Raw genomic sequence first — 26,647 nt, forward strand, 5'->3', positions numbered from 1 at the left:
GATGTTATAAGGAAGGTTTTGTTTTGTGAAGGTCAAAGCTTCCCTATGCTTTCTACCGCTACCATTTTATGACATTAGGGGACTAGGTGTGTTTATATCATGTTAGGGGACTGATGGGCTACTGGGTCATATGGAACTGTTTACAGGAGGATACTTTTTCATTAGCACTGAAAATACTTCGCCGAAAAAGTACTCACTACGCAAGGTTTAGATATGCCCAACGTCTGCGAAATGTATTGGACACGAATTCTAACGAGAGACTGTATATCGAATATACAGTATCCTGGTGTAAAAGAGCTAAATTGTCAAAACAGGTTAAATTATCCAATGTTGGCATTAATATAATTTGTCAAATTTAATGCCCTGGAATTCTTCATTAAATTTTCTCGCATAGTGTTACACCCCCGTTGTACCTACTTTAGTCCCACATTTCGCGTGGCTACTTTGACTTTTGTATGTGAACGAAGGTAGGGAGATAAATAGATATAGACGATGTCGTAAGCAGGTAATATATTTGGCGCCGTAATGATTATTCTTTTTTCAGTTATGTAATAAAGAAATCGTAACAAACGTTACCTGGGATACGTTTATATACGAAGATATAGTGATTAAATTTCAGCGTAGTACAAAGGGTCTAGCCTTTGAATATAGAATTAGATTCAAAGGTCTAGCTTAGCTGTAACAATTGAATATAAAGCAATAACTTAAACGCATAACTATATTATGTAACTTCAACTTGTAGTTACTTCAAATGAGCAGGTCGTTAGTCCTCTTCTTCATCTTCTCCAGATACTGCATTTGTAATTTGTTGTATCAGTCCATCTAGTTGACCCGATAAGTCTACCAATTCCGATTCTATGTCTTCAATTCTCTGATTTTGCCTAAAATTCAGAGAATAGATAATTGTATGAATTAATCTCTCACATCTTACTCTAGAAACTCTGATTCCAGTATAATAGGTGTTACTTTCGCAGCAGCAATCTTTTTCGGAAGATCAGGCATCGCTAGAAATAAATCCTAAAAGATTGGCGAAGATGTTGCGACAGGAAATAACATTACAAAAACATCAAAACCTCATTTTGAGGTTTTTATATTGGGAAATTGTATTCAAAAGGTTTTTGGGTACTCACGAGGCACTTCATAAACATTGCGATCCCCTTCCTTCATCAAGAGCAGCACATCAATTTTTGTATTCTTCTTGTAATAATCGCCACCGCATTTATATATGACTCCCATAATATCGGGCTCGGTATAACCACAGCTAAAACATGTGTTGGGTACTAAACGTTTGCGTTTTTTGGAAAATTATAGTATTACATAGAATAAAGTTTGAAAGCAGTAGGTATACTTAGTAGGAGACAGTTGGAACCAAAAAAGCATGTTGGTTATAATCATTGTAGGTATACTATACTAAATAGGTACCTACTACACGACGATTATAACATTGTACCTATAATAAAACGGTGGTAATCAGGGACGGACCTAGACAAGAAAATTGGGGGGGCAGACATGACATTTTGCCAACTCAACTGTAAAAATTTCCAACTCAAACGGGTAGTATCTATTAAGTATTAAGTGCGGTATTTCCAAGTCTAATAAATCATGTGGAAAATGTAGGATATCAGTATACGGTCTCTAATACTAATTAAAAGCATTACCAAAATACCAACCTTGTGTTGAAGAAGGAAGTGACTTTCCTATTAAAGAGTCTTTTTTTATAGATTTTGCCGCAATTCCTCATTCCTTCAATGGTCGATTTATTACATTTACGATTTACCTACTTTCGCGGCATTCGCCAACTGGTAATGAAAATTACCAACTCTTGTCAAAATTGCCAACTAGTTAAGTGTTGGAGGGGCAGCCTGCCCCCCCCCCTTGCCCCCCCATAGGTCCGTCGCTGGTGGTAATAATACTAGTACTTATAAGTTTCGATGTAGTATCAGCGATTATATACGCTTCTATATAGTGCAGTCTAACTATCCACCTGCTTTAATATTTCCCACAGTACTTACGCCTTTAGGATCGTTTCAGCTCTATGAACAGTGATATAATAATGTTTGGGATGCAAGATGGATTGTGGAACAAATATTCTAGTGATCACAAATTTGTTCAAAATGCTATACAGTGCCGTTGTCATTAATTGGCCTCTTTTACTTTTTTCTCCTATAACCATTTCGACTTTGCAATCGGCATACGCATCATTCACGATTGCCAAAAACATGTTCTAAATTAAAAAAGTGTTTACAACTTTGAATTCCTCAAAAGCAACACTGTTACTTACCATTAAAATATAAAATACGACGAATATGTAGGAAATGAAGAATATTGGCGCGAAAATTCGATCCGCTTCGTCCAGTTCTGCGTAGTTAAAGTCTCCCAAAACTGTTCGAAATAGCGTAATCATTGATGTGATGAACCCGGAAAATCGCTTTACCTAAGTGCAAAATGAAAGTAGAATATGATTTTATTATTTCTTAATTTCTTAAATAAATTGCCTCGTAAATTGCAATATCGGGTGCGAATTAGTGCGAATATGTAACCCCGCCTATTTGGTATGGCAATCTTGTGTGAAAGATAATATCGATGAAATAATGTTTGTGAAGGTTTTGGTATCTCTGCATAATTTCACCTTTTATGCAGATGCACCGGTTTTTCAACAAACGTCTTTGCATTTTTATCAGCCCATTCATATCCGACAATTCTTTCTCATTTCCAGACAACGAATTCTCGTTGAATTGGTCGCGAAAAAATTGCAACCCTATAAAAGGAACCAATTTACTCTCGAACTTTTTCTAAATTCAATGTACAAAAATTTGTTTTTGATTGTACTGCCCCGCCCTGCCATTTTCGGAAAGTACTTGATAGAGGATAAATAATTTGTTTCCAGTTGCTTCAGAAACTAGTGACGTAGACATCATCTCTGATGCAAACTACTTTAGTTACAAACAAAAGCTCGCTTTATTGGTGAAAAAATTAAATCAACTTTTTCCGAATGTTCCGAATCGACTTCTCGGACTTAGAAAAGCGATTAAAAATTTTAGTAGCACGGCAGGTGAATAATTTGTGGTATCGAACTTGGAATAAACTAAAAAAATATAGAAAACGAGCTCCTGGGTATGGCTATAGCATGTGCAAAACCAAATTTTAAACATGATCTTAGTTTTGCTTTTATTTAAAGTGTATACCTATACAGGGTCGTGACTTGCGTGACGCATCATAGGGATTTCAATGTAAAATTCATAACCTGCGATTATTGGCTCCCCAAATGATTTTAGAGCAAAAATGTATTAAGGTTTTTTGTAGAAAAAAATTTTTTACGTCAATCAACCGTATTAGTTTTCAATTTTTTGCATAATAAAGACGGAAAATTGGAAAAATAAAACCCACATCTTTATCAATAATCTGCGATGCCATGGAATTTTCTAAAACAAAAAGATATCAAGTTATCAATTAGCACTTAGCAGCAGTTCGAAATGGATCGACTTGGTTACTGTCTTGCAGTTAATGGTGACTTATTCGAACATTTATTGTAAATTGTTATATTAGGAAACCGTTTTTAGTAATTTGGTCTTTATTTATGTTGAATTGGTAGATGTATAATATAATACTTTTTGATCGAATTTGAATTGTTTTATAGCAGACATTCCGTGGCATGAAGGATATTGGCGTAGTTTTGTATTACAAAATTCCATGGCATCACAGATTATTGAAAAAGATGGGGGTTTTATTTTTCCAATTTTCCGTCTTTATTATGCAAAAAATTGAAAACTAATACGGTTGATTGACGTAAAAAATTTTTTTCTACAAAAAAACCTTAATACATTTTTGCTCTAAAATAATTTGGGGAGCCAATAATCGCATGTTATGAATTTTACATGGAAATCCCTATGATGCGTTACGCAAGTCACCCACCCTGTATATGAAATTTCATTTCATTGTAGTAGACGAATGTATTACACTAATTTTTATTGAAATATGTTAGTTGGTCGCTATCGAAATCGGACGGCCTCGTCCATCATCAGGCGATACTGTAAACCATTGGTGTTAGTATAATTATACTAAATTATTATAGTGTAGCACATAAATACAATATACCAGACCTGCGAGTGTTGTAGCTTTTTTCAAAATGAGAAAAGTCCCTAAGATTGAAATGAAATCACGGAGAATCTCACATATTAGTACTTTTTCTACAGTTAAGGTATCTGGCCACGACATTACCTCCCACACTATTGCATTAAAAAGCGGGTAGTAGTTGCTTTTTTATAACCAGTTACGAAATTACTAACTTAGTACGACTAATTTCGCAGCTAGGTAGTTAAGACAACATCAGTCATACTTTACACAAAAAAGTACCTGCGATCCAAAGAGTAAATAACCAAGCTCGGCGTAAGCAAAAAATACTATGACAAACATAAGTGTGTATCCAGAAATTCCACTTCTGCACTAAAAACAAAATTACCCCTAAACTGGAATTAACTTAAAATTACTCACGTATTTTAAAGTACTGTTTAATTGGCCCATCTTTCTGTTAAATCCAAAATACTTGAACAGCTTAATGCATTGTAGAAACAATACACACGCTATACAGAAATCGAACTGCACTTGATAATCGGTGGCTTCTTCAAAGTTACCATATTCTGGTTCGAAAGTGACAATACGCAGTTTTTTTATTGCCGCATCGGTGGCAAATTGTCTCAATAGGTTTAAAGGGATAAGGGCGTACGATAACTAAAATTAAACAACATGTTAGAATGAGATAGTGTACGTATGCACTGTTCACTAACCAACAAGGATGTTAAATCGACGTAATTCCAAAAGTTTTTGACATATCGTATTCTAAAAAATACTATCTCTTCAATTTCTTCTATTGTGAAATATACTAGAAGAAGTAGATACGCTCCTTCGAAAACAAATAGGGTAATTCTCTTGTCCGTTTGATATCGTAGGAGATACGCGGGCCTAAATGATACAGACGGCAGTACTCCTCCAGTTGGTGGAAACTCAAACACAATTCTGAAAAATACTGTATTAAATATACAATAAACATCTCTTATTATTAACGATACTCGAGATCGTTTATAATTTTGTATTGCTGTCTGTCTGTCCGTGTGCACGATAACTTTGTGTAGAAACGTCCGATCGCTTTGAATTAATACGCATGTTCCTCAGGATATAAGAAAGATCGCTATTGTTTTTTGGCTACGTAGACCAACGGGCCAAAAAGTTACAGCCCCAAAAACTGCCCATTACCTCCAAAAAGGGTTTCTTTTATAACTCTTGTTACAAAGAACACATGAATTTCGAGTTTTCTGTATTAGTAAATATTCTTTAAACCTCAGGCAACTATGCAGATTAAAAAAAAATATTGCGCATGCGCATTCCAACTTTTCTATTTGCTACAATAATAAAGCCCAGAAACTGTCTCTGCTAAATGCAGTGGAAAAATATTGTACGCGGAATTTGATGAAAAAGTTTTAAAAGTTACATTTATGAACGCACTCTTAGTGGATCTTTCCTTTCTCTCAGAACAACGATGTAATTTGAATCCTACATATTCTCTCTGGAAGAAAATTTAGCAACGGTTTTCAACAACTCATTGTTTTCAAAGTATAATAACATTTTACGTTTTTCAAGAAATTTAAAAAAACGAAGAATCGCATACGATGTTCAGTAGGAGAATTTTTTGACACTTGGCTCCGGCTCACATTCGGAAACACGTCTTATAGCTCTGACCCTTCAACTTGACAGACGGACGGACAAAACCATCACATAAGGGGAATTTCTTTCGAAAAATTCCCTTAAAAAATTGCTTTGTAAAGCGACAATTATAAGACGTTCGGACGGAATTTCACATGCCCATTTTTGGCAGACATTGATGGTACGCCACTGATTTCTTTGAAAATAAAAATTATTCTTTCTATCCGATGCAGTTTTCGCATAAAAAAATAAAAACCGTTTCTCAGCATGATCATGACAATATCATGCAGGGAAAAAGACGAGGGGTAAACCGCGATGGGAAATCAGTGTACACGTTTGAGGAAATCTATGGGAAATCATAGGAATTCTGGAGGAACTCCTAGGAAAGCTAAGAATTCCAAGGAATTCCATGTGTATTCAGGAGGAATTCCAAGGAAATCACAGGAACTCCGAGGAAATCAAGGGAACTCTAAAGAAATCAAAGGAACTCGTGCTGCATTTTATTATTTAATTTGGTCTTAACTAATTTTTTTATTTGTTTATGGTATTTTTCTCATTTAATAATGAGTTTTTCTCATTGCAAATAGGTCTATTAAAATATAAAATAGTGTTTCGTCTAAGGTCGTGTCTTTATCCGTCCGTCCGTCCGTCCGCTAACTTTGCGACGTTCTATCTTAAGAGCTATTGTTCTACTTTTTTCGCTATTTGGTTCGTTATGGTGTCGAGTCTTGTACCAAGGAAGGAATTTTTTCTGTACCGCTTACAAAAAAAGTTATTGTAAAAAAAACAAAAAACCGTTTTTTACATGTTCCATAATTTTACACTTTTGCCGTTTATTAACGATCCTAGAGATCGTTTATAATTTTGCATTGCTATCTGTCGCCTGCCGGTTGGTCTCTCCGTCTGTTCCTTTGTCTGTCTGTCCATCTATCTGTCCGTGTGAACGATAACTTTGTTTAGAAATGTTCGATCGCTTTTACATCTCCGTGAGTTATGAACTGAATTGCATGAAATTCAATATGGGCATAGCTTTAGCCATATAATACGCAATGCCAAAAGTTGAATCGAATCGATTCAAAATTCACAGTGCCCTTTTCGCATCTCGACCATTTATAAACCGAATTGCAAACTTTTTTACTTATAAAAGTATTTGAATGAAATTTGATACATAGGCACTTGGAATAAAGGAAAATCAAACGCCAATTTCAAAATTTGGTTTTGCGCATGCGCAGTGCCAACTTTTTTATTTATGGAAGAATTTAAACGAAATTTGATACATAGGCACTTGGGATAAAGGAAAATCAAACGCCAATTTCAAAATTTCGTTTTGCGCATGCGCAGTGCCAACTTTTTTATTTATGGAAGAATTTAAACGAAATTTGATACATAGGCAATTGGGATAAAGGAAAATAAAACGCCAGTTTCAAAATTTGGCTTTGCGCATGTGCAGTTCCAACTTTTTTATTTATGGAAGAATTTAAATGAAATGTGATACATAGGCACTTGGAATAAAGGAAAATCTAGCGCCAGTTTCAAAATTTTATTTTGCGCATGCGCCGTGCCAACTTTTTTATCTATGGAACTATTTAAGTGAAATTTGATACTTAGGCGCTTGGAACAAAGGAAAATCTAACATTAGTTTTAAAATTTAGGTTTGCGCATGCGCAGTTCCAACTTTCTTATTTAGAAAAGCATTGAAATGAAATTCTTCTCATAAACTGAAATTGAAGTAGCACGTCAACAATGGATTGCCCATGTGCAACGCTATCTTTCATATTTGTGGCCGGATTTTTACGATTTTAACAGAAGTTGCATCTTAAATGGGAAATGGATGCAAGTGGAAATGCGCTTTATGTAAATCGTTTACGATTACTTTTTAACTCGACACTTGACACTTTTATATTTTTTTTATGGTTTTACCTCGGGTTTTACTTACCAGGAAATTGCTAAATCAACGGAATAACAATGAAATAATTAAAAAACTTTAAAAAATCAGAGGAACTCACAGGAACTCCAAAAGAAAATCGAGGGAACTCCAAGGAAATCAGAGGTATGTCGTGGAAGTCGGAGGAACTCGGAGGAAATCAGGGAAACTCCGAAGAAATCAAATGAACTCTGAAGAACTCGAAGGAACTCAGAGGAAATCTAATATTTATAGGAAATCAGTGTACAAAATTTGGGTTGCGGTTTACCCCTCGGAAAAAGATTTTCCTTTTAAAATCGTGCGTCGAATTGAAAAAATCTACGAGTAAAAAATAAAAGGAAAGAACCTTGCATTAAAAGGGGACGAGACGGAAATGGACAAAAAGGAAGTTATAAGAGTGGGGGGAAACGCGTCATTATTGGCAGTGGTGTAATAAAACAAAACTGACATCGTCTCTTCTGCTATATAATAAGTCAAGTCGACATAACTAACCAGCGCAAAGGAAGTCATATGACGACTTCCGTTGCGTGCTATGCTATTTCCCAAAACCGTTCTATTCTCTCCTCTTATTTTTTACTCGTAGGAAAAAATCAAGCGATCAAATCTGCTCACCTTCGTACTTCGAATTTTGGAACTTTTTCAATAAAACATTAAGAAAACTATAATTATTTCTTAGGGTCTTTGGACATAAATAGTGTTGTTGTGTTATTTCGTCCGGCAGGATGAAATTTTGGAAAATTTAATTAAGATGGATAAGGGCGGTCTCCTTCTTGTGTAATTAACATTCATAATTAAATTTTATTGTTCGTCGTTGGTCTATGTAACAGCATGGAAGTTATTATGTCATACGAGAAAGCGGACAAGGTTGTTCTTGTTTACCTTTTTATTTTATTTAACGTAGAAATGTCCGGGATTTTTGTTTGCTTTTATCTGTTATTAATTGTAAATGCATAATTTCATTGGCAGGCGGATGTGATTCATCGCCTTTTCTGTGTAGCTAAAAAAGATGAATTTTTATTTTTCCTAGCATTTTAGTTAATTAATTCTGATAAGAATTTGTTTAGTAAAATTATGCGACCTCTATTATTTTGGTCTTTTAACGTAAGTTGAGGGGATATTTTCTGTTGTCAACTGTGTATGATTGGTTGTTATATATTTTTTTAATTGTTATAATTTTGATTTTCGGAAGAAGGGTTTCGCTTAAAATAAGATTCAGAAGAGGGAGAGCGTCGCTTTTGGCCAAGCTCAGAGCGGAAGTACATTCCGCTGTAGTTTTAAATCGCGTTTAGCGACAGTCTACGTAAAATGACGTCTCGTTGAAATTTTAAATCAGCTTTTTGCCACAAGTCACGGCCAGCATTGAAAGTTTGGTCTTATGTGAGTTGGAATAAGTTTCGTGTGTGAAGCCGGAAGCCGAATTCTCGGCTAATTATTTATCTACGTTGTGACGTTTTGAAGTTTTGGTCATCTAATAGGTGCTGCAAGAAGAGGTGTTTGTTCGGCGCCCCCATAAGTTATCAACGTGACTCAGTTGGAAGTTGAGTCCTTGTTTACCCGAAAAGAAGATGCTGCGATTATCCGATCATTATAGTGTAATTGTTTAATCGAGTGTTTCATTGAAAATTGTTTTTGTGTTCTGTGTAAGGATACTGTTTATTTGGATTACATTTCCCGGACAAGTAATGTAAGTAATTAAGTCTTAATTTTAGTCTTTTTGTAACAATTGTTTGTGTTTTTGTATCATTTTCCTTGTGTGTGTGATACGATTAAATCGCATTTTTGTAATTTTCACATTAATTTTTGTCTGTTTCATTCTAACGAGTTCAATTCTAATTTACCTGTCTTTCGCTCGGATGCTTGCACAAGGTGCATTTTAATTATTCAAAATTTTGCAGTTAAGTTTGGAGTTTAAGGTATTTGGTCTGACCCGCTACCTGTTAGAAGTTAACAGGTTAACTGAGAGCAGAGTCGAATCTCTACTCTGTATTGGGGAGTTTTGTGTTGGGATAATAAGTGAAGGTAAAGAGCTAGCTAGGTTTTTGTTTTGGTGTTTTGTGTACGGTCTTTCTGGCCTACGGACCAGTGCACACAGTACAGTAATATCAATCACTAAGTATCAGATCTAAACGTACCCAGAGTAAACGTAGCTCGTGCGTCGAAAATGTGCGCTCATGCGCAGAACAAGCTCTTATCTATTCAGAAAGCATTGTACTTTGGTACAATTCTACGCATGTCTAGTATAAAGATCTGCTCTGTATACTGATTGCGTGAGTGATTTACGCATGCAAAAAATGTCATTGAAGTACACAGAACAGCTGTACCTACTTGGCTGTACAAAACAAATCCACATTAGCATTGAATACTGTAAACTCGTATATTATCGCCCTTGTTCCTTTCGTTAACCAAAGATTCGCTTTTAGATCAAATATAACGGATCGAGTGGCGCCTTTCGACCGTTCCATTTTTTGATAATATCCACCACTGCCATATGTTGCCAATGTCCCATAATACAAAACGCTGCCTACATCTCTTGGTGAATTATAGGTCCAGCTAACAAGTTTATAAGAATTAACAAAGATGGTTTAAATGATCTGACCACGTTGTCTAAGAATGACCATATCGTGCAACCTATACCGAAGTGGACCACAATTCTCAATGTTTAGTATAACTGCAAGCTCAACATGACATTAATACGGATCATTTTTTAAATTGAGGTTGTGTTCAACTTCAAGTTGTTTGACGGTCATGGCAACTGCTTAGATTATAGCATCTTAGATTTGAGTGTCATTGATGGAGGCTAGGTGGTGATCGTTATTGACAATTAGCAGTTGTGTGAACGGTATGGTCACTAGAAGTCGTGGTCTAGATTCCCTCAATGATATTAGTTACGCTGTTCCACGCCGACGACCAAAGGGATCTTTATCTTCCGCCGATTTGGAATATGTACTGTAGCATGCAGCGAAGTTGCGAACCATGTAATCGTGAAGGATACAGGAGTTGTTTCGTACCCGTAACTAACACGAGTTTTACACATAAAACTCTCGTCTTAACAATTATCTTACCTGTCTTATTCTGCCTACACCCAGAATAACATTTTCTAATAACGCGTTTTGATCATCGTCGTCCATTTTTTTAATTGGCTTAACGTCATCATACCAATTCTCACTGTAAAGGGAGTTCACTAATACCGTTTCGGAATACTGAAAGCAAATTAACTTAGTTGGATAGGTACTCTTGCAAACGGCGACTGTTCCTACAGTGAAGTACCATTACATAAATCACAGATTACCTACCTATAGGGTAATCTATGCATAAATTTACTTAGTCGACAGGGATTAAACGAAATAAAAAAAGTCAGAATTTCCAGATCGTGAAACACTTTTGGCCGAATGCACAAACAATAAATAATCGGGCCGTTATAGTTAATCAGTGTGATTAAATTAAACCTTTGATTAAATTCGATCTGTATGCATAAAACAAAAAAAACTCCTTGCTTAACTAACCAGGGTGAGAGAACATTGTTATTTCCAAGGTAGGGAGAAAGAAAACTAGAGGAGGAAGCAGCAAAAGCACCACGACCAACACTGGCAAAATATCCCATCCTACTCATTTTCTTCCACATGGCACACCAGACCGTTAACCTGCTCCAAAACGTTTTAAGTACCTTTGGTTGGTCATGTCAATCCCTATAAAAATAACCCTGACCTATCTGATGGTATCGCCGTTATTCTCATTTTGAAATTAATATTATCGTATATTTCAAAACGATCATTTCTATCCCTTATAAAACTTATTGTCCTTACGGGCGCTTCATCTTCATTGGAGGACGAAGAAAATAACAAGAGCGATGAAATGTCTAACAGCGGGAGGTCAAGATCAATGAAAATGACCACATAAAAAGGAAGGAATAACACAACAAAGTAATTTTTCACGTATGTATTAAGTATTATTTCCAAATTTGTTTATGAAAAATTATTAAAAAATGAACTGAACACAAACTGAGAATTTAAAGAAAATGTATGTATCTTTTGAAACACTAGGTAATCCAAGGAATATCTCAAAATACTATTAGAATCTCAGATGAACAATTATTAAAATAGGTCTAATTATTCTATAAAAATTACGCAAGTTCAAATTGATAATTATGATCGAACTGTCAGTTTAATCAGTCGATGAGCACCGGTTAAATTTTGCCATGATTAAAGGCAGCTTGACTTTTCTGCATACGAATTTTAGCTTAATCGGGGTTTAACCAGTTAACAGTTCCGTTAAATTAACTAATTTAATCAAGGCAAATGTCATTTTTTAATCAAACAGCGCCGTTAAGCTTTGATTAACTTTGTGCATTCGGCCTTTCATATTCGTTACCTACAGTTGTATGGTCTTTGGTGCAAAGTGATTTAATGTCATCCGGTTTACGTTTACTCACCGTCCAAAAGTCATTGGCAGTTTTAATATCGTAAAAACTCAGAGTAGATTCTCCGTAACCAGAAAACTTTGTTTTAGTAAAAGCATCAGTCAAAGATTTACCAAATTCGTGCAATGCAGGCGTCGTCATAATAAAAGAAACTGAAAGTGGAAAAATAATTAAATATCGTTTGCTGAAATGATGAGAGTAACTTACTGACTGATATTACTATAATAAATACTGCCAGTATAACAATTTCTCGAACTGTAGCATTAACCACCGCCTGTTCACTACTGTCCGGAAGCATCTCGCTGCTCGTTAATATGTCTAAAGGGATGTGTAATGTTAGTTTATGTTTGAAATATTGAATCAATGGATTTACGTCTGCAACGAAGGTGTCTTCGGAGGGCATCGCATCTCCTCCCTTCTGGGGTCTTCTTTTTGATTTCTTTCATTCTATTTGATTTGTAAATATCAACAGTTTTATTCTAAAGTAGAATTGACACACTGGAAGTCATAAATGTGACACAATATCTACTTATTACGGAAAAAAAAACAAGTTGTGCTTGAACAATGCCTCTAGATTTGGAAAATAGTCACTGTAGATAAAACTACTTGCTTATTATCCGAATAGGAATGTACAAAATGCAAGGCAATAACTTATTGTAGAGCCAGTTGTAGCACGATAGTTCAACCTCAGTTCAGTTGACTGATTGAAATTCGAATTACCATGGTTCAGCCGGCCCTGAAACTTTTTGATGATGTACTGAGCAAGTTAGACCATAACGTTTTATTCGTGTATTAGCCACTGGGATTACCTACTTTGAATTATTCTCAGAAGTTATTAGCGCCACTCACTTAGGGGGTGGTAAAATATCTGACTCTCTAACGAAAGGTCTAGGCGGAAGAAGTGGTTTTCCATAAGCCTTTCCTGATGTTAATAATAACATATGTTCCTACCTACCATCTTGTAGGACTAGTGTAAAAATATTATTCTTGGTAGAGGATATATATTTTAAAGACACGGTACAATCGACAGCTGGTCCAACTAGAAGATGGTAGGGACTTAGGGAGGGCCATGTGATGGTGAAAACATCAGACATTCCGCTAATTAATTTAAAACGCGTAAGTAACTGATGAACTGGTAACAGTGGCGTAACTAGGTAGGTGCCAAAGGTGCCGCGGCACCGCGCTCTGAAGGCGGGAGGGCGCGCCGGAGGCGCTGAAGCACCGAGGGCACTAAGTCGGGATGGGCAGTACGGGGTGTACCGTATAGGCCAGTCATAAAAGAAAAGAACGGCAGTTAAATTCTAATACTTTGCTAAAGTCGAATATAGGGTGCACTGAAATATAATTAGAACTGAATTTACGCTCCTTTAGGATGAACCGAACATTGTTAAAAAATGGAAAAAAATTACCAAAGTCTTCTTGTTAGATCCAAGGGATTTCAACGCATTTTTGTGTGGCAGATCAGTACTTTTATTAGCCAGTTTTGACTCCACCATCAGTAAGATCTTGTCGGGAACTACCATATTGCCTTTGTAGGTACCCAAAAACACTTGTACCGCGCTATGTTAAGTGCCTCAATATGAATGGCGACTATGTTGAAAAACAGCCTAAGAGTGTATATAATAACAGTTGTTTCTTACACTTTCTTAATTTTTTATTTCAAAACGTATGTTACTTTCTGGATAGCCCTTGTAGAACAAAGTTACAGCGGTAGGAAAAGGCTGCAGATTTAAACTAATAATAATAATAATACTTTATTTGTGATCTATACAATAGTCTGTATTAGTGTGACCAGCATTTGTACCCCTATTCTAAGACGCAATCATTTCTACGACTTGTACTCTATGCCATAGCTAAATGTGACGCGAAAATTGAAAACATTATCTTGAACATTATAAATAAATGTATTTCTATTCTTCATTGAGTGACAGATTTCGTTATTCAAAGCATCTGTCTAAAATTCGAAAGGGCGCAGTGCTTTTAAAATTTTGTGTAAAGTTTCTCTCAAAAATGTACAGTGTTTTATTAATTAGACCTCAATGGTAAGTGATAAGGTCCCAAAATCTGGTACGGCGCCAAAACCTGATCCGGCACCGCTTCGAAAAATACCTTGTTACGCCACTGACTGGTAATGGCTAATCTGTCATCGACTTGGTTTTTACCAAAGTCATGAGACTTCTTGCGAGTTTTAGTAGCTGTAATCGTATGGTAATCGTTGAGTGTACTAATTATCACTCAGAGTAATTTTTATTTAAAGGCCGCCTGGCAAACATTCAAAATCTACGCTGTACCTTACCTTGTATAATGCAAGAAAAATCATTTTCCGAAATATTGGGCTTAGGTACCTTCTTGCATCATTTTCGAGATATTCACAATTAAATTTTTACATCGCCAGTAAATGTGTCTCGTCTAGACGATATTTGCTCTATTTGTGAGTACTTTCCTCCGACAAACCGTTTTCCAGTTATTCATTAATTGTTATAAGTTTTGATAAAACGTCCCCCTCCCCAAACCCTGTTTTGATAAGAGGTAAGTTAATTACAATACTATTAAAGATACAATCCATTTCTAACCCCCCCCCCCCGCGTTTATACTTCTCACTTACTAACCTGCGAGTACTTGCGATCAAAAATAAGTTGCGAGTCGACTTTGGAATTTTGGTTTACATGGAAAATACGGTGACTAGATAGCAACTCATTTTGAATCGCCCATTAGTAAAAAAACTACTTTGCATCGTTCTCGCAAGTTCAAATATCGCTGACAGTGCAGTAAATGCAATTTATATTCAGACATCCTTACTAGATAACTGTTACGATATGTACTTCGAGCTTTATTTAGACATGTAATAATCTCGAGTAATTATTTCAGTAATGCCTATGAACTGATAAGTTAAAGGATCACATCTTGACCCTAGTTGGATGAGGTACTTAAAGTATTAGGTAAGTGATTAGTTATCCAATAATTTTCTATGTAAATGGAAATTTACCCAATTATATCTCAACTAGATAGATATGTGGTGTTGGAAGTCTTTTCATAAGCATACTTGCCTACTCTATAGGACCGGAAGTTCAAGAAAAAAAGGCGCACTGTCAAATATCAAAGCAGAAAAGGTTTTGACCTGCTTTTCCCATCAGTGCACATTAATGAATTAAAGATTGATTATACCGTTTACTTCTGTTATCGACAGTTATACTAGGTACACTTAGCGATAGAAAAATTTCTTAAACTCATTTATCTAGTCACCTGCAAACTTAGGCTATGATTCTAGAAAGAAAGGTCAACGTTAAATTACCTAATTATCTACATTTCATTTCTTGCGAGAGGCGAGGTCGGCTGTGAGCATTGATAATACTTACTTTCAAACCGATATAAGTACAAATCATTCGTGTTCAGTTTAGTTGCATAGAAAATGTCGACGCTTCATATTGGAGATGTTGTGCCCAACTTCAAGGCCAGTACCACAAAGGGAACGATCCAATTTTATGACTGGCAAGACAAATCGTAAGGATCAATTTGCATATTTCATATACAGTAGTTAATGATGGCCTTCAATTTCAGGTGGGTACTGTTATTTTCCCATCCAGCTGATTTCACCCCAGTGTGCACCACTGAGCTTGGAAGAATAGCTGTACATAATCCTCACTTCCAAAAACGGAATGTGAAACTGCTGGCCCATAGCTGCGATGTACTCAAAAGCCATGTGGATTGGGTTAACGATATTAAGTCGTATTGTCTTGATATTCCCGGCGAATTTCCTTATCCCATTATAGCTGATGAAACAAGAGAGCTCGCCTATATGTTAAATATGGTTGATAAGCAGCATTTTGATGACAAAAACCGGCAATTGACAGTGCGCGCACTGTATGTGATTGATCCTAATCATGTGCTCAGATTATCAATGCACTACCCCAATAATATTGGGCGCAATGTTGAGTAAGTCTAAAATACCTAGCTAACTGCAATTATATTCAAATTTTCTTTTTAGTGAAATGCTTCGCGTTATCGATGCTTTACAATTGGTGGATAAAATTCCGCAAGTTGCTACCCCAGCAAACTGGGTCGTAAGTCTGATGTCTCATTTAAAATTTAGATTTGTTTAATTTGTTTGTTTAGCCTGGTGAGAAAGTGATGATTTTGCCAACTGTCAGTGACGTGGAAGCCGATACCTTGTTCCCTGGCGGTGTCGATAGAGTCTCTATGCCTTCGGGAATATCTTATGTCCGCACAACAACTCATTATAAGATGTAATTTATGCAGAGAGATATATAATTATAGCGATTGTTCATATATTACCGTCACCTCTATTCCGTCACGTACCATCTCTTGATTACTGCGAGATGTAACTATATCTCCATATAAGCCTCCTAATTTTATATTCAAAGATATAAGCATGGAATAATAATATTCAATGATATACGTAAATTAATACATGCAATAGCTTTACGTTCAGTTGATTAAGAAACTAGGTCAAAGTCGAGGTCAAAGTCTTACCTACCAGAATTAACAAGCGAACCAGTAATTTACTAATCGTTTACAAAAGGTATGTTTTCCATATTAATATTTATTTTCGGGATAATAACGTGTGTATTTAAAAAAAGTTGAAGTATTTAAGTTTTTTTAGTTAGATCCATGAATTAACATATCGTTTTTCCTTTTTCTTGATAAATAACAGCCGTTGTAATGAGAGTAACAAAACCTCAGAGCAAGATTTCTTGCTCTGAGAGAAAAACGATCAGCACCGTGAGACAGTATTTTTATGGTACTTAAAAATATGCCAAATATCCAAATCCATCTATTATGATAATAAGAAAAATAAACCGATACAACGGAATATGTAAAATAGTATAAAAAGGACCTAACTATGACTCGCGTCTGTTTTCTGAAGACAAAATCAGCATCAGCAACCACAAATTATATGGAAACGACACCAAGAACGTCAAAATCCTTCAAGTATGGGATTTCCAAATTTTGAACAAATTATTGAACGATTAACGGCCTATTTACACACTAGAAACTGTTTTAACTTTAATATTACATTTCTAGCGTGCAGTGCACTTCCAAATTAGCTGGAATCGACATCCGAAACATCACGCATGGTTAAAACTATCAAATTCAAAATTTAACCATTATTTTGAAAATATTCCAAATTTGGGGCCTAAGGGTCAGATATACAACTTTTTTAATGCCGCCATTGGCACCAGCGACCCTAAATCATTCAAAAAGGACCCCTAGAACGCCAAAATTCGTCATTTTTACAGGTTTAAAACCTTGAACACCCTTTTGATCAAAAGTGTTCAAATTTTGAACCCACACGAAAATTTCGATGGGTGCTGCGGGCCAAAAGTTTTATTTGGACCTAATGAACACGTATACCGAATTTCATGCTTTTGTCACAAAAATAGCGAAAAAATTTGTACCGCCTACGCTATAAAGGATACGAAGATGGTCACATTAGGTACAAACTGCGCAATGAAAGAGTTATATTATAGCAAAAAAAGAAAATTCCGAAATTTGCCGATTTCGTTTTTATTTTTTCTGGTACCTAATTTACAGAAAAAATCATTACCGAAAAATTTAGCTAAAAAAACAGCTATACTTAATGGAGAAAATATGCAAAATTGGGAAGGATAGAAATATACCTAGAAATGTGTGTTGTTGGTGGTCTAACCATTGCGATAGCATTGAAATGTAAATTACGAGGCGAACCGTTGTGTTATTTCCAAGTCACAAGTGCCTATAATAGCCAAACAGCCAATCATCTTTATTGTCAAATGTTTTGCTTAGAAATACAACGAGTTAATTTGCCACGTAACCTTATTTGGGTAGAAAATTGTCGAGAAATATTTCTTCTATATAGGAAAACCTTTGAAGGAAATTTGAAAAAGACGATAAAATGTAATCAGGCTATTTTTAAGTACGCGAGATATTCGGCATGATTATATCCTGATCATGCAACAAATTTTGATCGTGGTAAAATGTTGATGTTTGCAAATAATCCTTGAAATATGGACAGTAATGATAATTATTTTTCTATATGAAGAGTAATCCTCTGCTGTTGCCGTGCACACTGTGCCGTCGCCTCAGAAAAGTGTACCCTGCAATGCAGGCAACCTTTCGTACAGCACAGTCGTACTGTTTGAGGTTATTGCAAAAGAAAAGAGAATAAAATACAATACACAGACCACAATCACAATGCAATGAAATCATCAAATACAAGAAGTGATTCAGTTTATTGTTTGTTTAGTGTTTTTTTAGACAAGTGCGTGTAGAAATTCATTCTTTTATCCTATTTATATAATGTGGAAATGTCATAAATGTGGAAAACCAGTATATTTTGGTAAGGAACCCTTCTTGTCTAACATGAATATTTCCAAGGATTGTTACTAAATTAACACAGTCCTTATATGCAAACTACATTACATCTTCCATTATCTTTTTGTGACATCCTGTTTTTCTTGTATTTGCAGCGGAAAGGAAACAATCGTTAGGTTATGACTGGCATCCAGAATGTTTACGCTGTGAAGAATGTGGGAAAAGGCTAAATCCTGGTCAGCACGCTGAACATAAAGGAGTACCTTATTGTCACGTGCCTTGTTACGGTGCTTTATTCGGTCCTCAATTATTTGGTCACGGTACTAGAGTTGAATCTCACAAGAGTTTTGGACAACAAAGAGAGACCTTTAAGGTTGGAAATGGGCCTACAATACCAAGATCACATGTTGAAGACAAGTTAAAGGTATAATTTCACGGCTAATTTAATATGGATTTTGATATTGTTATTGAAAACTACCTAGACATCCTTGTAAAGTCATGTAATAATCTACAAGTAGGTAGGTAAGCAATTTGTTAAAGTAAGTCATATCATTGAATTTATAACTATCAAATTCAATGGTCATATGATTATTAAGTACATGATTTTTTAACAATTCTTTATTTTACCTCATCAAGGTTTCCTGTAGGTATATGTTAATATGGAATAATTACTTCATAGGCAAATTGAAAACTATCCTCATTTTGATGAATGATGAAATTGAAATAGTCAATTAAGTAAGGTAAAAGAAGGTGTAACCAATTTTTCTTGCAATTTTCATTCAAATTTTAGTATCGCTGGGGAGAAATGATATCATTGTATTTTACATATAGATATAACATTGTATTTATAACGTTTTGTAATGAATCTATCTCAGTGTTTGTCCGTCTATGTGTCTGAAGCCGAAACTCATAACTCATGAAGTACCTACACCACGAACTTATAAATTAAGATGGACTCAAACAGTTGCATACAGATAGAAATGGCCCTAGCATGGGCGCCGCCATGATGTGCACATTTTAGTTATTTTCTAGGGGAATTTTCCTAGTGCTCAAGTTTTGAGACTATTGCAGCCTTCGAAAATGACATGTGTCACAGTAATTTATTTAGAAAACATAAGGTTAATGTTGGATTAATGCTTGTTTATTAGTTGATTTGAATTTCGCGCCAAGGGAGTGCACATCATGGCGGCCCCCATGTAGGTGTCATTTGTTAATTCAGCATTAGCAGTCCATCTTAATTTATAAGTTCGTGACCTACACAGATGAGTTCATTGTAATGAACTTACCAATTAGTCATAAGCTAATACCGAATTTAACTAAATGTAATTCTAAATCTAATGCCAAGAAAGCCAAGTGAGTTTACACCACAGAGTCAACTCCCAGCAGCAGGATCGGATGAATAGGTATTTTGGCAAAAATTCGTATGCCCTTCTGGGACAGGCTCCTAGTCTAGGGATTGACCATTTGGTAATTTTGGTGTGCAACCATCAGTAACTTTTTTGTAATTTGTAGCGTTAGGGTTGTAAGTAAATCCGTAAATTCCTAAACCCAAGCAAACTTACTCTTGTAACTCAAACCCAATATGTTACCAACACTTGGAATTGTTGACTGATAATATTTATTGTAAGAGTTACGTGCTATTTATATATCACATATTTTCTTTCTTAAGCTATGTTAATTACGTTAGTATACAGGCAATGCTGAATTGGTTTTACCTCGGGTTTTACTATCGTTTACAGTCGAGTTTACAGTTTACTTTGTAGTATACACATTTTCTTGTTCTTAAACATTATACTTCCTTACTTTTGGAGGGCACTTTAAATCTGTTCTAAATTAACATCTTGGCCCGCCAGCAGGAAAGGCGGTCATTGTGAGTCTGTTCTAAGATGAACAAATTTCATTAATTTTTTTCTTAATTCTACTAATTTTTTGGTCAGATTGCTTACCAGATTTCTAGTGAATGTATTATTATTTTTGCGGTTCTTCTGGTCAATGCTTCTTTTAATGGAGTTTATTAAGAGTTCAAAATGTTTAATTTTTTGGATGGTTTCTAGAACATTTTGTTTCCTAGAAATTTTCATTTTCCAGAAAATTTGTCCAATAGGTATTCTCGCACGATTAGGGCGTTGTGCGCGGGTGCACAATCCTGTTGAAACCAACAGTTTCCAACTTTTATTTGCGTTCCATACATAGTTGTATTCATAGTAAAAACTATTCAATACAGTAAGTATGTACTTTTTGGGGGGCCATGTAAAAATAAAGTCGATGATGATTTCTCCTAAACGAAATGTTGTATTGAAAATCCCTCAAGGGCGATTTGTAAAGCTCAAATAGTAGCAATGGAAAAGTGTTCTGTTTTTTTTTTGTAGTATTCGAATAACATCAGAAAAACCAAGATCAGCAAATTTCAGTTTTTCTGGCATATCTTCGGAAGTAATTGGAATTTTCTGGTTTTCTTTACTTACAGGATGATAATTACTCTTTCACTGCGCAACTTTTCCCTAATTTCACCATCTTCGTATCTTCTATAGTTTCTGAGATCGCCGTGATAAACATCTTTATCTTGGACACAGTCTATATTTTCTCAAATAAGGTAAGTGCCCTCCTAAAAGTTCCAAAATGTTGTTTTCTTTCCTAATTTTTTCTCTATGATTACTTACAATGTGTAAAAGGGTAGAACCCAGGATAGAATTAACGGTATCTAAAATTCCAATCTCTAGATGGGTTCAGCGGGCGAAAAAATTTTGATTTTGACGACATTTTGATTATGACGAAATTTCTTATTTGTTGACTTGCTGATATTTGATCAGAAAAAAAATTTCCTTCACTTATCAAAGTTAGGATGTATTAGCTCGCTTATTAGTTAGGCCTTCTTTTTTCTTTTCATCCACCCAATGTGTTGAAACCTATTGAAACTTTTCATTAGAACACCATGAAGGATAAATGTTTTTTTGCACTCCTTCGTTCTAAATCGCGTTTTCCCAATAAAACACGAACGTCTGGAACGTCAAGTTTACAATTGACTATCTACTTTCGCGCACTAGTGCCTAAAAATTCAACGAAATTATCTATTTAGTGCGGATCATAAACTAATAAGTAGTATGATGGAAGAGTAAAAAAGAAAATATAAATACACTTTACATCATTCCCTATAGTACAGGGGCAAAAATAAGCTTAAATCAGAAGTATTGAACATTAAATTGACATTTTAAATTTCTAGATTTCTACTTTATCGGCATAGAGGACTTAATTTTTTCAAAAGAATTATAATGACGCAAAAATCTCGCGAAAAGGATTTGAATTTATATAAATTCGATTTAACTAATCCGTGCAAAAAATAGAATACATTTTACGTGCGTGAACAGTGTTTGCTTGATTCGCGCGACATGCGTCGCTCGTGCGCGTTGCGCACTCGCGCCGTCAAACTTCGCGCTCATCTGCAAAATAACTGTTCCCGCACTAATAATGTAAATAACTATTCTCTCGTGCGATATTTAATATTGCAACTGTCTCTCTCTCCATGTGATAGAAGCGGACAGAGATAATAATTTTCATTAAGTGTACCCTTGACTTAATTTTTTAGGCAGCCCATTTGCAATGTGTTTGTTTACGTATCAAGTTTGCTAAAAAATGTATTTCACTCGGTAAACAGATAGACGAACGTTGGCCTTATGTGGGATCTTGTCAAATATAATTTTTATGTGACTTTACGATCTATCTGATCGGATATTCAAACTTCCTGCTTAACCGGAAGTCGATTCGACTTTTGTTTTTCAAATGCAATGCCTATGATTTTTTTATGATATTTAAAGAGAGCGATCAATTTTCTGTATAAAATATGCATATGGTTGATATACCGGGTGGTGCCTAGCGCGACGCAGCATAGGGATTTCAATTGTAATTTCTTTATAGTCAATTACTAGCTCCCCTAATTATTTTAGAGCAAAAGTCTAAATACGATTTTTTTAGAGGAAAAAATACTGCATGTGTTCATACTATTAATTATAATTTTCCGTTTTTCAAAACCGTAGAAATCGACAAAATAAAAAGCTTCATTTTACAATAAATCAAATATGCCTTGGAATTTCCTAAAAAAAACAGCGATCACGTTTCATTATTTGCCTTTGACGTATATGAAATTTATACTTGTTTGTAAATTAGTTAAAGAACTGCAAGTGCAATAACGTTCAAAATGTCCGTCAAAACCATCAGGAAAACGGCAATACATTCAACGTTTTGGCTGCATCAGTATAGCGGAAAATCCGAATATAAGTTTCTTCAAATCAGTTTTTTTTCTTCGATTATGTAGGTACTCTGGTTCGGAAAATGATAAACAAATAGTATGTGATGCAGATGCAGCATACATTTTCTAAAAAAACATTATCCTAAGATGCCTCTTATTGCATCGGTTAGTTGAAACAGAATTAAATATGAAAATCGTTCGACGTCAAGCAACGATAACTTAGATACAATGCGCTTGTAGTTTGTTAAAAGATTCCACAGCATCACTGATTTATAAAAATGTAATTTTTTATTTTGTCAATTTCTACGGTTTTGTAAAATGGAAAATTATAACTAATAGTATGAACACATGCAGTATTTTTTTCTCAAAAAAAAACGTATTTAGACTTTTGCTCCAAAATAATTTGGGGAGCTAGTAATTGACTATAAAGAAATTACCATTGAAATCCCTATGCTGCGTTGCGCTAGGCACCACCCTGTATAAAAAAAGTGGAAAAATTCGTGATTCAATATTTAGAAAATTTATTAAATCTAGCATGCCGTGTGCCATATCATACACAAAAGACGTACAATAACTTGTTCAATGTTTCGTTTTTAAGATTTACTTTTGATCTCCCCGTGTAATGCTACAGACACCGTGCATCCTGACAGCACACGGCATGCTAGATTTCATAAATTTTCTAAATATTGAATCAAGAATTTCTTTTTTTTTTGTATATCAAACATGCATATTTTATGTTGTCATACAGTAAGTTGATTGCTCTTTTCAAATATCGTAAAAAAATATATGCATTGCATTTGAAAAACAAAAGTTGCATCGATTTCCGGTGACACCGGAAGTGAGGTAGTATGTAACTGCTCGCGCAATTAGGTGCGAAAAAAACATCGCGAGTAGCGATATACTAAAATTTTCTCTCTGAAACAAAATACGTGCGTACCCTTTTAAAGTTGAACCACAGCATATCCAGAATGTTCAATCTCGTCTGCTCAAATCCCCAAACCCCGAATACGCGGTACCTTTCTTCGCTTATGACGAAAGTTAAAAATCCAGACACATTTTATTGAAAAATACACACATAGTTATCGCCTCATATATTTCTCGTCGTCCTTTGTTTCTGTTCGCTATAAAGCGGTACATGTGTAAATCTTCCTATGCTTGCCAAAATATAAATTCAATAAATGGTCTAAAGTGACCACCCGTTACAATACTTACTACAATACTGCCCACAGAAGGTGCTAACGAGAATCTAGGGAAAATGAAATCGAAACATGTAATTTTCAGTTTTTCGATGATATTTTCAACTACTGTTTATATCATATGTTTTTCCTGTATGTAGATTTAAGAAATCTTGTCCCGATCATTTTTAATATCCCCTGTAATCTGTTTCTTTTAGAACTACAATCAGTACTTTGACGGAAAAAGTGGAGAAATACGTAGTAGAGAAGTGAATGGACGTCTTATATTGGAAGGTGCTTTAAGAGTCCATTGGGGCATTCAAGGTGTTATACATTTAAAGGAAGACGATGATCAACGAACGGTGGTAACAGTAAGGAAACGTAACTCCTGCCGCCTACAGTCAAATGCAGATTTTGATTCAGATGATGATCTTACTGGTATATCAAGAGATAGTAGCTTTAACGATTTCTCAGTTACATCTACAAACTCAAATTTAGATTTAGATATTTCGATAAGTAGTTTAAATTTAGACAATATTAGTTTATCAGATACAGGCATAGAGTCTGGTGGGGAGACATCTGAGACAAATACCGTCGAGACTAGCCCAGTTTCGCCTCAACACGATATTCTGATAAAAAGTTCAACACTTCCGCCTAAATTAGATTTAAAATCAATGGAATGGGACGAATTAGACGATCTACTGCAAATAGAACGTAAAGTTGACAATTCCTGTAAATTATATCAAACTATGCCTATTCCATTGCCTTCCCAACATTCTGAATCGGCTTCAACTAATAACTGCGAGAATGGAATCGATACAACTAACAGTGAAGCAAAAAGTGAATGCGATGGTGGTTCAAACGATGCACATAACATAGATTCTTGCGACAATAATTGGATTGAGAAGAGTAACCATTTGAATCGCTCAATGTCTGGCCCAGACTGTTTGGAACGAATGCGACAGACGAAATCGCCAGAGTTCGATCAAATTTCAATTAATAGTACAAATACGGATATATCAAATTTTACATGTCAAGATGACGTTGTGATTCGAAGGCCGCCTAAAACCGGTTCTACCGCCATAAAACGGAGGCCCGGTAAACGCTTGTCCAGAACTAAATTGAAAAGAAGGTGCTCTATTAATGGCCATTTTTACAATCGAGAAACAAGCTTCTTTACGCCCCCTCACGGTAGCCAAATGAGCGTTTGGATTACTTCACTTGTTAGCACTCAAGATGTTATTAATTTAATATTAGAAAAGTATAAAGTCGAGAGTGATCCCGTCAATTTTGCGTTATTTATTGTTCACGATAATGGAGGTAAGTTACTCAACTAATTTTATAGGATGATGCAACCAAAATAATAAAATCCACTGTAGAATGTGTAAAAATTACGAATTCTACAGAGGATTTTAGGGTTATGGAGAAGGTTGAGATCAATTTTCAATGTAGCTAAATTTTATTCCCGAAATAGCCCTAGAGCTATAAGTACATATGGACCAAACTTCTCTCATATTTATTGAAGACAAGTTTGTTTTATCTACCCAGTTGTTGATTGGCTAGCAGTTATTAAGTGTTTGTACATTAAATATTATAACAAATATAACTTATTCAAAATTGGAATTGAACATGATACATAACTCATATGTGGTAGGTATTTTCTTAAGTATCAAGGAGGAAATCAAAAACACCAAATCTTCACCACATTAAATTTAATAAGTTGACATATACTACTGTGTTTTCATGTTTTAAGTGATTTTGCGATCATTTCACTCTTCAAGTTGATATGTTCACGTGCACATTTCTGACCAGCAACTTAGGGTTCGATTCATAATATTCTAATGCAGATATAGGCAATATCGCTTCCATACTTATAGATTTATGTAATATTGTTGATGCTACGTTACTATCTATGTAATACTTACATAGACAAATGCCGCTATAATTAACTGTGAGAATAATTTTTCACTTATAATTGCACAAGAGGTTTGTATTTTTCCTAGTAAATTTGCGTTGTTTTGGTCATGAAAATCTGTTGCCTAGCAATTAGACGAGAAAAACTGCCAACTAATAAAAATGCGACACCAAAGGCTATGTTTCAAGTCAAATTGCTAAAGGAAACAGATTTAAATTTCAACAACACAAATTTACTCGGTTTTAATACAAACGTCGAGTGTAATTCGGTTGGTCAATTTAACGAAAAACATATTCACCAAATCAATTAATTACTGACAAATCAAGTCTTCATATGAGAATGGATAATTTGATAATTGATTAGAAAATGAATAAGTAAAAGAGTAACTTTTGCTCTGTCAAAGTGACAATTGCACTGCGGCTTATGCGATTTCTTATACATGAGTTAAATTGTCTCAAAAAATAATTTTAGAACAAAGACGGCTGAAAGATGATGACTATCCACTGTTAGAACGTGTACTTCAAGGACCCCATGAAGATGTAGTTCGATTATTCTTGATGGATGGTCACAGCACTCCAGAAGTGAGTAATGAAGTTGCTCAGTTTTTAAATTTCTCGCTAGCTGAAATGAGAGCAATTCTTAATCAATATTATGTGCAAGAGGAACGTGAAATAGCTCGAATACAAGACAAGTACGTTAAACATATTTTCTTTGATTTGTTTTAATTGTGTTAACTTTGTAGGTGGTTTGAAATGAAACGAAGAATTAAAATACGAATGGAGGAACTCAAAGTGCGGCTGTAACTTTTTTTAACCATTTGATTGGTTTTGTATTTACGCACATCACAGAATGTTTGTTGTGTGTCACTTTTATTATATTTTTAATTTTACGTGTATTTAACTGTTAAAGGTCTTGTTTATTATGCCGCTTTGATAATTTTTAAAACAAAATGCTGATTAATAAA

General features: G+C 35.0%; 3 protein-coding genes across 3 annotated transcripts; 2 read left to right on the top strand and 1 right to left on the bottom strand.

Annotated features, from left to right (window-relative positions):
- Positions 1 to 563: 563 nt before the first annotated feature.
- On the bottom strand, positions 564 to 12,549 carry LOC116167232 (polycystic kidney disease 2-like 1 protein). The gene is made up of 14 exons (XM_031482507.1): positions 12,412 to 12,549; positions 12,246 to 12,356; positions 12,051 to 12,190; positions 10,684 to 10,821; positions 10,511 to 10,635; positions 9,947 to 10,171; positions 4,785 to 5,013; positions 4,492 to 4,728; positions 4,354 to 4,443; positions 2,282 to 2,434; positions 2,013 to 2,224; positions 1,131 to 1,261; positions 932 to 1,004; positions 564 to 881 (listed from the first exon to the last, which is right to left on the bottom strand). Exons 1-14 carry the CDS (start codon positions 12,482 to 12,484, stop codon positions 764 to 766), a joined length of 2,055 nt encoding a protein of 684 aa, XP_031338367.1. The 5' UTR covers positions 12,485 to 12,549; the 3' UTR covers positions 564 to 763.
- Positions 12,550 to 14,904: 2,355 nt separating this feature from the next.
- Positions 14,905 to 16,327, top strand: LOC116166713 (peroxiredoxin-6-like). Its single transcript, XM_031481786.1, has 5 exons — positions 14,905 to 14,977; positions 15,044 to 15,539; positions 15,597 to 15,971; positions 16,024 to 16,099; positions 16,152 to 16,327. Exons 2-5 carry the CDS (start codon positions 15,448 to 15,450, stop codon positions 16,284 to 16,286), a joined length of 678 nt encoding a protein of 225 aa, XP_031337646.1. The 5' UTR covers positions 14,905 to 14,977; positions 15,044 to 15,447; the 3' UTR covers positions 16,287 to 16,327.
- A 1,849-nt stretch (positions 16,328 to 18,176) lies between these two features.
- Positions 18,177 to 26,572, top strand: LOC116166711 (ras association domain-containing protein 4). Its single transcript, XM_031481785.1, has 5 exons — positions 18,177 to 18,375; positions 18,506 to 18,774; positions 23,987 to 25,088; positions 26,155 to 26,374; positions 26,426 to 26,572. Exons 1-5 carry the CDS (start codon positions 18,336 to 18,338, stop codon positions 26,484 to 26,486), a joined length of 1,692 nt encoding a protein of 563 aa, XP_031337645.1. The 5' UTR covers positions 18,177 to 18,335; the 3' UTR covers positions 26,487 to 26,572.
- The last annotated feature ends 75 nt before the right edge of the window (positions 26,573 to 26,647 follow it).

This window comes from Photinus pyralis, unplaced genomic scaffold (genome assembly GCF_008802855.1).
Source record: "Photinus pyralis isolate 1611_PpyrPB1 unplaced genomic scaffold, Ppyr1.3 Ppyr1.4_LG3b, whole genome shotgun sequence".
Classification (NCBI taxonomy): Eukaryota; Metazoa; Arthropoda; class Insecta; order Coleoptera; family Lampyridae; genus Photinus; species Photinus pyralis.